The sequence below is a fragment of the Falco rusticolus genome, chromosome 4 (assembly GCF_015220075.1).
Source record: "Falco rusticolus isolate bFalRus1 chromosome 4, bFalRus1.pri, whole genome shotgun sequence".
NCBI classification, from domain to species: domain Eukaryota; kingdom Metazoa; phylum Chordata; class Aves; order Falconiformes; family Falconidae; genus Falco; species Falco rusticolus.
The window spans coordinates 35,051,037-35,064,977 of NC_051190.1; the positions used below are offsets into that span (position 1 = coordinate 35,051,037).

Sequence of the window (13,941 nt, forward strand, 5' to 3'; positions counted from 1 at the left end):
TAAGGAAGATTAGGAAAATGTCAGCCTGAGGCAGCAGAGCATCCAGCTAAGGTGATGATCACCACTGGGCTACCCATGACCTAGAAGCCCCTTATTCCCTTATTATGAGAAGAAAAAAAGTGAGCACATAAGGAAAAGCTAGGTGCCTAATTCAGCTACCAGTAAGGATAAATGCCTGTATTCAAGATTAAGTCATTACATTTATTGAATGTTTAATGAAGTACAGGATAAATCTTTTGTGTTTGTATTTAGGGTTTTGTCATGTACATGCAAATCAGATCCAGTATTGATATTAATCACGTCACCTTCCCCCAAGACCTACGGGTATCTGTTGTCATTTCATGTAGTTATTAGCAGTAGTATGTCTCTGTTTCTTGCTGTTTCTGCCTCCTGCAGTGCTGCAGTTTCATAATGTACCATGTGGAAAGGGAGAGATTTGTTTTGCCTTTTCCACAATACCTGCACTGCTCCATACACAGGGGTCTCAGCCCAGGATCTGAATTTCCATGAACCAAAGTGCTGGCTCATAGATCTGGAAATTACACACAGACCACCAAAAGTTAATTCCCAAAGGACCAACATCTCTTTTTGGTCATCTTCTACCTTGGTGCTCACCAGAAATTAAAAAGCACAGAAAGCAAAACTGTTATTTCACAAAGTCTACCCCTACTATAAAAAGTTAAACTCACAGCGTTATTTCTCATCCTTCCATCAGTGCTCACTGCTCAGAACTGCCACAGCATCACTTACTCCAGTCTCACATTTGGGCCAACGACAGGCAATAAAAAAATTTACTGAGGAGAAAAGCAAAAATATAAACTCATTCACAGGTAAGATTTATACAGCTATAAACATGAAAAGCAACATGCTAATATGTTTTTTAAGAAATTGTTTACTTTGTGAACTTCTGACTTTATGGTGTATCATCAATTCTACATCTGCTCACCATGACTCGAGATATCACTGCTGGACTGAGCTCTGTATGAGCACACATAGGTGCATGAATCCTTATTAATACAAGGTTACAGTCCTTACAGAGCTTGTTTCAGAGCTGACACTAGTTAAAGCTGATCTTTCCTTCCCTTACACCAGAAAGAATCACAGAGTTCCGTGTACCTGTACTCTGCAGTTGCACCAAGCCACCCCAGGGATAACAGTACGTACCACTGGAGTGCAGAATAGAAGGGAAACACCATTTCTGATTTTAAATGCATAAGCAAATTTGCATCCAATTTCCATGCCTGTTAAAACAAAATCTTTTTTCTCTCTACACATAAAGGGCTTTGCTGCTGTAGTGACAGAAAGGGCTGTTTCAGAGGGGCTGGGAAGCACAGGTGCTGATTAAACTCTGTCAGGCCCATCTGCATAGCAAAAAACAAACCACCCAAAACAACTTATCGAATTCCTGAGTTTGTCAGCTAAGAGAAATCATCCATGGCTGTCACACAACACACGTACTTTGGAAAGGGGAGAGGAGGGCCTGAGCAGCATCCCGTCTTCAGAGGAGCAAGCCCTATGGTACAGAATGGAGCACATAAGGTGCTTGCTAATGACTGCTATAGAAAAATACTTCAGTGCAGGCAAACACTAGATACCCCAGAAACAACACAGTTCCTTTTACTTAAGCCCCTATTAGTTTCTTCTGTGCCTAAGAGTAGGAAGGCTTGGAGTGGGAATTTGTTGATGGCTTACCACAACCCTATGGTTTAAAAAAAAAAAAAAAAAAAAAGTAGCTCAATTCAGTGTGGTAAGAGACCTGTGAAGAAATTAGTCTTTATGATGGGGATTTAATTATTCTAGTATTGACAAAAATGAGAATTAAAGGAGGAATCTACCTGCTGACTTCCAGTCAGTAAAAAACAGGTTTATCTTTCACTGTTTATTGAGCTTCTGGATATGACATGTTCAGTAATGGGCTGGTGGGTGTTTAGAGCCTTATGATAATGTATCATTGTGCTTAAAGTAATCGTGGTCTCAGGCTATAAAGGTAACAAATAAGACTTCAGACAGCATCACGTTGCTAAGCTCAAAAGCTCAAATATTCCCAGAAAGATGGTGGGAGAGGAGGGGGGAGAACAAGGAAAAAGTTGTATTTAAAGCAAACAGTAAATAATGCAATCACATTGATCCCAGTACTAGCAAATAGTTAAAAGTGATAATGGAATTTACTGGAGTAAAGCAACAACATATCAAATATAGATAGAAAGCAATTACAAAAAGTATAATAGAAAATTGAAAGGACAAGCTAGCTAATGTGAAAAGCTCACAAAAGCTCTGTAAAACATTCAAGGGGAAAAAGTTGCACTTGCTAATAATAATCCATGAAGGCTCAGGGAATGCTAATTAGCGTAGAGCTGCTCTTCATTTGTACAAGGACATATGGGCCTGTTCCAGGTTTAAGTAAATGACTGAATGACAGAGAATAAACTCATCAGTGTTCTTTCAAAAGTAAAAAAAATTCAAGAGAGTTCTGGCATCAGTCAATAACGCATCAGAAATGGATTTACTAGATTTTCATACACTTTCAGAGATTTCCTAAAGCCATCTATCTATCTGCAAGGAAAACATGACTTACCACACATCACATGAACCCACCACTAGGTGTGATTTGAGCCAGTGTTGTTGTGCTCAGCTCAGGATATTTGCTACCTTTCAGGCCTTTTCTACACTACTCATTTCATTGCATCTACCTTTGCAAGAAGCCCAATTTAAATTATTTCAGACTGAAAAAAATAGAAATACAGATCCCGTACAAAGTAGGGAATAGTGAAGAGGAGGAAAATCAGACACCAGTCAGCTCAGGTTTCAATTCCACATTCAGCCTCAGCTTTTCTGGACAAGCCAGTTACTTAGATGTCCATAGGATTTTCAAAGCCATCTTAACCTTCAAAAGCCTCAGCACTTAATCCATGTTTCCTAGCACAGGGCTGAGAAGAGTACCCTTTACTTAGTAAAATTGCTAATTCTACAGTTGCTCTTCCAATATCTGAAGAATAAAATTCACACAAAGAACAGCAGGAATCAAGTTGCAGTCTCCGATGGGTGATGCTGAAGGCCCACAGCATTGCTACCTTATTTTCACAGTACGGACAAATTTGCTGATATACAGCAAAAACACGTGAGGAGTTTTTGGTGGGGTGGGGAGCCTCAGTCAGTGTATCAGCACATAAAGCAGTAACATTCATTTAAGAGATTTCCTCCCGAAAAACTATCCTCTGTAAGAAGGGAAGCACTGAGCTGGCTGGCATGTTGGGCACTTCACCCCTCGTTTGGCCCCAAAGAGATCTACAGAGTCCATCTCACGCTACATTGTCATTTTCCCCCTACATCACCTTCATTAAGAAAAAAAGATAAACACTTAGCCCCAAGAATCAAATCCATACAACCATGTATCTTACATTAAAGAGCACAACTCAGCAAATACTGACATAGAGGTTTTAAAAAAAAATGCAGAACTATTAACTATGAAGAAACCTATGCTTCTCCACCCTTGCTGAGAATGCTCATTTTCTAAGTATTTGCTTTCCTGCTTTTAAGCACATTTGTTTTTTAAATTGCTGTATCTGTATTTAACATTGTTGCTTATGCATCAAAAACACTTGTTCTTACAATCTGACAACCATCTAAGAAAGATGATGCTTTAGAAACTAAGCTGAACCATCTATAAACTGTGAAATTCAATATTAATGACCCACTTCATTCTTAAAAACAGAATTCTGTGTATCACTGATAAGCCAACCAACTATATGTAATATCCACTGTTGCCTTTGATAGAAAAATCAAGTAACATGCAATGCCATCTTTATCCAGAGGGCCTTAGTCTCATTTCCAACCAAATTCAGCCATTTGCCCATATTGAGCTCACCAAGTGAATTAATTATCATTCTTTCACTATTGTGCCTGCAGAAAAGAAGAGCAAACGCTGAGCCTTGAAAGTTTTCTAGTAGAAGTCAACATTTGAATGTTAGTCCCATTCTGCATTTATTCTCTGTATTAACATACATCAAAGATGCAACAAGCTCCTTTAACTTACATTTTCAATAGGAAATACTGAAAAGGCCAGTCCAACTGGTACTGAAGTCTTGGTTTTAAGAGCACAAAATCAATTGCAAACCTTAGCTATGCTAAATAGTCAGCTCAGAAGAGTACAGAAGGTGATCCTAAATGGAATCCACCATTTCTGCACAGAAAAGCACCGGTAATGCAGTCATGGTTATAAAGGAGATCCTCTAGAGCTACATGCTCTACGAGACAACAAGGCAGAGCTATTCCCACCCTAGGTGGGAGCGAAGGGTGGGTGAAGGGCTGTGAAGACTGCAGATACCAGGTGCCACCTGGGTACCTGGGCCGAGCAGCCGGAGGCAGGAGGAGTTTGCCCATTCAGCCCACCGTGCATACAACTATTCCCTCCCAGTGCCCCCGTCAGACTGCTGATGGCGAGTGTGCACAGACCTCAGTCGAGCCTCACTGCATGCACGTGGCCCTGCAGATGTGAGAGACCACATCGCTGATTTTTCTGCTTGGGTCTGTGTATCTGATTATTGGTTTCTAAATATAATTGGAGATACTGATTTCTTGGCATTTAGTTCTGCTTTAGAAATTTATCTCATGCGTCGGTTTTCCCCATGTTCTCAAAAAGCACCATGACTTCTCTGCCAGGTGAGAAATGGCAAGCTATATTTTTGCTAGGAATAAACACTTCAAAAGCAGAATAAACCCCAAAACACAGGGCTGGAAGCAAGTAGGCCACCACTGTGCTGCAGAAGGCAAAAAAAAGAAAATTCTGAGAAGAGACATTGGGCAAATCCCAGGTTTAGAAGCAAGCATTAAAACCTTTTTCTTTTTATTACCAGCATTTCCAACGTTAAACATCCGTTCCACAGTCCAGAGGTCGGAATATCTGGTACCCCCTCAAGGCACATGGACATGTGCATTTTTTCCCAATACATTCCCCCAAAGTAGCAATACCTTTCTTAACATTCACCAGCTTAAAATAAAGATGTACTGAAAATGTACAATTTATCGTAGGTCTTACAACACATTGGTTTTTTCTCCATATATTTCATCACAGCAATATAAAATTCAAGATCATTAAGTAAAGAGCATGATAATTTATTAGAGCTTCATCTCAAACTCTATATATACATGCTTTTTCAACATTCTTTGTTTTTAGTATGATCTTGATAAAATTTCCCTCAGAGAGATTAGAACGATCACTGAATGAAGTTTTAATTATTTAGACCCAAACTAATGCAAAATACCAACAAAACCAGCATAAAATCTTTTGCATCCAAATTTCTAAGAATGGTAGGTTTTGTAAGTTTAAATATTTAAATGTAAAGGGACTTTATTTCAAGTACTGTAAAAGAGAAACATTGCCACTTACTGGCTGTACCAACGTCTTTGCAATATTTGTAGGCATTTATGTGCATCTTTCAAAAGCTCTATTAACCTTTATACTATTTGTCAATAAAAAGCCCCATTAACATTTAAACTGTGTATGTCTACTTCAAACAAGAATCAAAAGATACCCTGTAAAACCCAGTTATTTATTGCAGACTACATTATTGGGACTGTACACATTGGAGATTTCAAAAAGCTCACATTTCTTAAAGTTAAAACAAACAAACAAAATCAATCATCAGTCGGCAAAAAGGCTACACGTGGCCTGAGCAAGAGATGTGACAGCCACTCAGCTGAACGGGTATCACTGTCACCGCAGTACAGCTTTGTAAAGAACAGTACAACCAGCTGGAGTCGCTTCAGGAATACTGGAGGTCTAAGGAGATCATATTGTATATGAAACTGAAATTTAAACACCACCTTTACAGTAGGATCATCAGAACTTACCTGACATTAAAAACCAGCCTTACCTGACATTAACAATTTATTTTCATTGGGCAAAAACTCGATTTTAATCAAAGGTAACATAATCATTGGATAAAAACTGAAGTCATAGCTGTGCAGATGACAGACTCTTCCATCAAACTGCTGAACTGGAAGTGCCAAAGACATAATTCACCAGTTCAAGTATGTCCCCCAAAACTTTCCTTCAAGCACTACTGTTATAGTAAAATCCATATGTGCTGCTTCCATGAGATAGGTATTTCAAAAGGTAAGGAATAAGGATCCCAAAATCTAGAGACCGAAAGTGAAGTCAAGCAGTTTATTACCACTGCTTTTACAAATCATTCACGAAGACAGCATGACCTGTTCCACTGAAGAGAAAAAAAAAATAATCATTAATTGTCTTCAAGTATGGGAGATGCACTCACAGTGACAACAGAGGCATTTGTTTCATTGCTTTACAACAGAGATCTACAGACTCCACAGAAAATTTACAACCAAAATGGAGCTAGTGACAAATGGTGCTCATGTAGCAACAACGAAAATGTAAAGTTCGCTAATTCAACAAGAACGTATTTCAGTGGCTTCGCTTCCTCAGGCTCCAGTCTGACGGAGCACCACTTCATGTGATCATTCCTTTTACCTCATGTCCGTCTTGTCTTCTGTTTTTTTGTTTGTCTCTTTGCATCTTCTGAGCCACCTGTGTCAGAACCTGTCTGTCCAAGAGCACGTACTCCTTGCAGTCGAGTTGTCAGCTGTAGCAATAAGGGAATAAGCTGGGCAAAAAAACAAAGGGGAAGCAGCTTGTTATTGCAATGGTAGGTAAGGTCTGAATGATAATGTTCTTTAGACCTCTACATCCCCAAACAAACAGAAGCCATAGCGTAAAATGTCACATCTACAAAGATATCAGAAAATGGCAGCTCTTCTTGGGAAAGAATCAAACCAAACTTCTGGGAATTTCTAGTAATAAAAAACTAAGATGATTGTCAGTAACATTTCTTCCTGCGGCCATCTACCCAAGAACAGCAGCTTGAGTCCTGAGTCTAGAAAATGACCGCTGTTTTCAGCAGAAGCACTTTCAATGACACTGTAGAAAATCCTGGAGATCCCCATGTTTGGTGCTGTCTTACCCATGTCTGAGATGAAATCAAACTGCACATACAAGTTTCTTTTATCAGCAAAACAGAAATCCAGATATATCAGAGAAGACTAGAAGAGCATAGCTTGTTAAGAAAGACAGAGGGGGTTATATAACAGGTAGCTATATTCCTCTTGAGAGCATTTCACTAGGGAGGGTGCAAAGCTAAAGAAACCAGACTCAATGACTTGCAAGATCTTTTTCCAGTCTGATAGTTCCTGAAGTCAATAAAATAATAATTTTCATTCCTATTACCACTGAGTCTGGTTATCTGAATTTGAATGATGCTGTGTTGTTGGTTTTCTTTCCACAGCCACCAAATGAGAAGACAAAATTCAGAAGCAGCCCAGGAACTCAGCTTCACACCAAGTTTTTTTGAAGGACGGTAACTGTCCAAAAACTTGGCTACACTGGCTTTTCTTAAAATGTTTTCTTAAAACATAAGGTAACCACTGACTGCATCTGTCTGGATAGTCACCTCAACAAGCCCTCGCTTAACACAGTATGAAGTATTCATTGACAGACAATAATACTTGGATAAGACAAAAAAATCCCATGACCTACCTTATCATGGTTGTAACCAGCCAACAACAGAAGCAGCGTCAGTGGTAATGCAATGTAAGATCCTTGGGCAATATCTTGTTCAGGCAGCTTTCTCTGGAAAGAGTGGGGACCATGGATTTATCCCTCAGCTTTAAGCAACGCCAGCAACAGGATCATTTGGCATGTCCAGCTCTTCCCATCCTGTGCTGCTCTAACTTTGCCTTCAACTTCAAAGAAGTCCCCTTCATCAGATTCATTCACCTTGTTACCTTCTTGCTGAGGTTTGCTGGTTTTTAAAGCTAATTCAGTGATGGTCAGCCTCCACTTTACAGTCACCCTGGCGTGCTTTGGTTTACCTGTCACATGCTGCCCAAACCTTTATGATCCCAATGATAATATTACAGCAACCATGCCAGCACTAAGTCTTTCAGGCACATCTGCCTCCTTCATTTGTAACTGCCATTTCATGTTTCCCTCATGTTTCACTGGCACCTGAGCATGCAGTGATGCAGAACAGAAATAGATCATTTAAGTATTACAGAGCAAACACTTCACTAAATTGACTGCACCGTTCGGAAGTGCAACAATACACTTCTCTCTCCCAAGGGAGAAGTTTTCCCCTGATGCTAGTTTGAAACCCCTCTGCTTTACCCTCTACTTCAGCTCCAATAACTAAAGCTCTCTTTTGGCCTGGTGATACTTCTGTCATACACGCACAAGTCTTTAAAGGAATTCTGACAACAATCCTACCTTTTTCCTTCAGCCCCCAGTTACTGCAGCCTTTCAGTTAGTCACAGCTACAACCTCTTCCTGAACTCCTTAGCTGCCTCTCACAACGTACCAGGTTATTACATCTCTGCCCGATGCCTTAAATGTGGCCAAATCCAAATTCACTGTCACTTTAAAGCTTCTCATAAAACGCCTTTACATTTACATTAATCGAAAGGTTGGCCAAAATGACAAAATACACGCAGGCTGTACTACCAGACATCACTCTCAAGGTGGACACTTGAACACTATTTTGTAACTATTTTGTACTTACAGTGGGACTGAAGACCAGAGTAATGTGTTTATGATATCCAATAGCAGTGAACAAAACTTGAGGCAGAGTGTAGTCATACTGTGATTTAGACAACGTAGAATCCAGGAGCACCACGTAATTCTGTGGGTAAAAACTGTATCAGTCTACAGCAGCAGTAACAGTCTGAGGCAAAATCAGAGTTAAATGCAAAAGTCAGTTTAACAGGTTTCAAAGCTTCTGGGACACTGGTCACTCCAGCACGAATACAATACTGCAGGCACACCACAAATAACACTTCTGAGTCCTTAGGGGAAAAAAAAATTAAAGTGACTTAAGCTAATTATTCAGCAATATTCTTACCTCTCCATCTCGGAGCAGTGGTGGGAAATGGAAAAACAGGGATAGGCCCAAGTTGACTGTATGAATTGGGTTGTCAAGATTTTCACTTTTATAGAGCTTCACCTGAGGGAAAGAAGAAAGCACAAACCTGGGATTCAACCCTGTACCACAACAGGTATTTCAGACATCCCACATCTTAAGGGATAAAAGCATTTCAAAATTCATCATGTGTTTTATAAACAGAAAGTTGCCAAGTAAGAACACCTGGAATTGTTCCAACCTGGGATGTGAAAAGTCACAGAAACAGTCTTTGTACAGAACTTGAAGTAACTTAGGAACAACTGATGTCTGACATCTTCATGTATCTAGTGCATTAAAAGTAGTCTGTGCTGTGCACCAACCAAAACTGAGTAATTCTTTAAATAATCCCAGCAGTTTCACAGGAATTTGCAGCTGGGGGTTGTTTCTATTTCTCAGATAGGCTCATTTTTCTTGATTTCAATTTCTCTACACTTACTTAACAAGCTAGAGATCCTCAAGTTACAGAATAGGCCTGAAGTCCCCAGCGAATAGTTTGCTCAGAAACCAGCATAATTATTAGAGGGTTGTATCACAGTCAAATAAGGCTGGTAAGGACAGCAGCATCTCCTTACCTGAGGCTGCCTGTACACACAAACGTTTATCAGCCGCTGTGCCTCCTCCAGAGGACACGGTAAGCAAAGAGATGTTTTTTGTGGACCACTCTGCAGCAGCCTTCTAGCACCTATACCATTGTTTCTATACCTCTGGATCAGATATTTGCCAAGGCTCAGCTCTCCTTACAAACACAGCCCAAATGAATTCTCATTGATTCTGCCCAGTGCTACCATGTTGCAGCTCAAATCACAGCTCACCGGAGTATTCCGTGTCGTTTCATCGAGTCTACACAACCAGAAGGGCCCAGACTGAGGTTACAAAACTGCTCACTTGTCTCTGTATCAAATCTTAGCAGATCTTCCAAAGACAAAAATTTCTGCCTCAAAAGCAAGGGTGATGATTGCACCCACCAACAGCACATGTGCATTACATGCAACGCAAGACCCAACCTAATACGAAACAGGTACAGGCTTGGATAACTTCCACATAATCAAATTTTGACATCAATTCCTATTTGCTCAGGCTGAACTGCAAGGGTCTAAATTTCCCCAAAAAGATGGGAAGCGTTCTCAGGTGCTCTTCAGTAAGGTGATACATTTTCCCTTCACACCTGCTCTGAGGGTTGGATCCTTTGGATGTCTTGCAAAAGAATCAACAGCTTAGCAATGAGATCTTGGCAGGTAAAGTGAATAACAGACGAGCCCGAAAGAAATCCAGGCATTGCATTTATATTTGCAGGTAACGTTTCAAGAAGGTTTTAAGCCTGAGAAATAGTGCTATAACTCCCACCATGCTAACACTTCTTGCAGATACTTCCAGCATTTGCACCCTAAGCCAAAAGGATCACAGGTGTTTAGCAGTTTTTTTCAGATCACAGCACAGTCTTCTGAATTTTGAAAGTTTCAGTTTTACTGTTTGCCTCATATTCTTTCTTATAACTGTACTTTTAAATTCATGTGCCTTATGATACTGTTGCAGTCACATGTCAAAAATTCCAGGTATTTCAGGAATGCAGATCTCTGATAGAGAGGACTCATTTCACCCCTGGTGTCTTGCTCTCCCTACGGACAGGGCATCCCTAATCAAGGAAGAAGAGCCAGAAACATACAGGCCAACCTAAGAAAGTACTTCTTAAACATATTCACATGAAAAATGGAAATATTAAAGCAAAACAGTTAGGAACACTAGAATCTTAATTCTATCTGGAATTCAAATTCACCTCCATTAAAGTATTAGTCATAATTTGAATTAAAGGTGTGCTCTGGCTACTGAACAACTTCCAGTGACGCTGCAAAAAAAAAAATTGAGAAACCAATGGCAAATACACTTGACAAAGATGAAAGACTTGAACTTACACATAATGTGGAGAGATATTCAGAAGATGTAATTACATTTCCACTTAAATCAAATTGGTTAATCTGCCGGAACGCTATAATGTTAACATCTTCAATGTCACTGTTCCCAACCTGCAACATAAAACACAGCCATGTTTTTACCCAGAGGAGCAGTTAACAGAGGACAGTTAGTACAACACAAACAGTGCTCATAATTTTTCACAAAAAGTGAATTTTGTTCTATGCTAACCACAGGGAAACTTGAAGGTTTTCCAGTTGCAAGTACTTTTCCTCCAGAGTGCACAGCTCACAATTACAGACCTGTGCATTACCAGCAGAATCCTGATGGCATTTAGTTAAAACTAAAAATTGAAGAAGTATCAAAATCATACATTATTTTGGAAGAGGATGAGTTACATACACAAGACTGACTGATACCTGAACACCGGCCTCAGTATTTTGCATTAGTGCTGAGAGATGCAGATTACTATGCTACAATGTTTATACAGTTGATTAATGAGGAATATCCTCATATCATAATACAACCTACAAAAATCTGTAACTTTATATTCTTCAAAATGGTTTAAAATAAGAAATGTTTGTGTTTCCCAATCTGAATTCTGATCAGAGTAAGAAAAGACATTTACTCAAATAATAACTGTAGTAACAGACAGGTTAGGGTTAGGCCAGATGCCACATCAACAGTCTGGCACCACGGAGGCTGGACATCTTTCCTGCAGGTGGCTTTCAAACACTTCTCTCTGCTGAGAAAATGGCAGGCTAGCCAGGATCCTAGTAGTACAAGTTACTGTGTACAGCTGTCACTTGCAGTACATAACCTTCATATGATTTTCTGGCATTTGGGTTGCCACTTCCTTCCCCTTCCTAACCAGCCGCAGGAAGACACTAAGGTCTTGAAAGATTTCTGCCCTTCTGTTTTGCTTCAAATGAGGAAACCCTGGTCAGGTGGGTGTCTGAGCTCAAACAACCACCACCTCCCACTGAAAAGTTCCGGACAGGTAACAAAGGCTAATTAACCTTTGCTGGATGTCAAGAGATAAAAGCAAGACAGCTAATCTGAATCTGTAAGGACAGAGGAATATTTAACAAGATTTCATTAGTTTTCAATTCAGAGTTGTTATTACATCCTATAAAGATTTGCTAGTCTGAATGACAATTTCACCTACATCAAGACTGCGGGATTTGGACCAAATAAAGCATAACAAGAGTTATCTATCAATCCATAAATACGAAGAGATAACAATATGAGAATTTATGGCATCCTCAAGTCACTACTGCTTTGTTCCACGTCATAAAGAAATGCTGAAAAGTATTTATACATTTATTCTCTTGTTTCCTGATGTATAGTTTTCGTGACTGTGAGAGAATTCTTTTGACTTGTTTATTACTTAGGCTTTATTTTACTTCTGTTTTAAACTATGATGCTGGCATGCAATACAGGGACTATATTTAGGGAGCTAACTTGCTGAGAGCCACTTGTCTGAACAAAATGCATTCAACTACATTGCTGCTGATAGAACAGACATAATGCCTAGACAGATGCATTTCGCATTTAAGTGATACTACAAAAAAAGAAAAAATTACCTCAATTGCCCGATGCTGTGGTAAAGCTCTTTCAATGTGATCATTGCCTTCAGCTTTAAGTTGGACATGATACACACAACCAGGCTAAAAGCAACAGTCAGATGATAAATCCCAACACTGAATAATACATACTTGAATTTTAGAAAACTGTAAGAGAATTTTCTAACATTCCATTTAAGATACAGCACCCAAACAGATCTAACTCTATCCAGTTAAAGTTTTCCTTATCCCAAATAGAAAATCCAGCTCACTAACACTATTAAGGGCGTTTACTGATAGAAATTACAAAAGGGTTATCATAGAAATGTCACCAGCTTATTACATTACAGTATTAAAAGAAATCATCTGCTGTGAAGTGTTTTAGCTTCAAAGAAAATGCATATAACAAGAATAAAACCTGATCAAACACTGCTTTCTGCTACAGCAAATTGCTTACTCCATACATACTGATGCCATAAAATTCAGCCTCCACATTTCCTTCAGAACAGCTTACTTCACATACATGCTGTACAATCAACATCATACATCCACCCAATATCCTGCTAAAAATGCACTGTCACAGTGTTTTCACAGGAGAAACTAAATGCTTCCCCAAATTCTTTTGCCTAAGAAAATTCCCCACTATAACACCTGAGCGCCGCTGAACAGCTGTCAGACACATTCGGTACATCGATCGGGGGCCCATGTCATGTCATGCAAACTGCTCAGTGTTTGTGGGAGGCCATAACAGTATGCTGGCACCAAGTTCCACGGGTTTATACTAAAAGTTTTTCCCCTGCTTTTGCTAGAATGAATGTTCATTACATGACAGTGTTTCCTAACACAGAGCGACTCAAGGGAATCCGAGCTAGCAAAAGTGATGGGAAAACAGAAATCGGTAGCTAATTAATAAAACACATTTTATTGCTCCACTATCATACTAACATCAAAGTAAATGATAAAGAGCATCCTAATCCTTACCAGAAGGCCACGTAGCCTGAACTTGCCCTCTTCATCAGTTATTGTGTCTTCTCCATAGATGCTACAGTCCTTCTGCCCCACAGCTTCTACGGAGACTCCCTGCTCAGGCTCTCCATTTAAAGAAGAAACTGTGCCGTAACAGCTAAAGGTAGAAAGAGAACCAATTGCTACAGATGTGCAGATGCTGTTTTAATGGACATTTTAAAAGACATTTTATTACCGTAACTGACAGAAAAAGTACTTAATATATTATCATAGCATGGAGAAGGAAACAGGAATTTATAATGTATATGTAAAACTGCTTCAAGCATTAGAATTCGCTGCAGTTCAGAGCACAACTTCGGGAATCCAAGTTCCTTGACCTCCATGAACAGCAGCACTTACCCCTGAGGGCAAGGAAAGTATGGATCTTGAAATCAGACACCTGAATTGCTCTACCATCCCTAGAATAGTCCTCTCCTCTCCCACTGGACATAGCACAAGCGACTTCCAGTGCCACTAACACAGTGCTTTCA

The 13,941-nt window shown here is 39.6% G+C and overlaps 1 protein-coding gene across 2 annotated transcripts in view; it reads right to left on the reverse strand.

Moving 5' to 3' along the window:
• Positions 1-4,812: 4,812 nt before the first annotated feature.
• LOC119147795 (nodal modulator 1) overlaps positions 4,813-13,941 on the reverse strand; it is a 28,781-nt gene continuing 19,652 nt past the window's right edge. The window contains exons 25-32 of one of the 2 annotated variants that reach the window (XM_037387208.1): positions 13,427-13,568; positions 12,467-12,550; positions 10,883-10,993; positions 8,913-9,014; positions 8,574-8,693; positions 7,553-7,645; positions 6,491-6,623; positions 4,813-6,218 (exon numbers count right to left, since the gene is read on the reverse strand). In XM_037387208.1, coding sequence (XP_037243105.1) covers positions 6,492-6,623; positions 7,553-7,645; positions 8,574-8,693; positions 8,913-9,014; positions 10,883-10,993; positions 12,467-12,550; positions 13,427-13,568 — 784 coding nt within the window. In that variant the 3' untranslated portion in view covers positions 4,813-6,218; position 6,491. Of the gene's footprint in view, positions 6,624-7,552; positions 7,646-8,573; positions 8,694-8,912; positions 9,015-10,882; positions 10,994-12,466; positions 12,551-13,426; positions 13,569-13,941 lie in introns of both variants that reach the window. The other variant, XM_037387207.1, reaches the window with a different exon arrangement.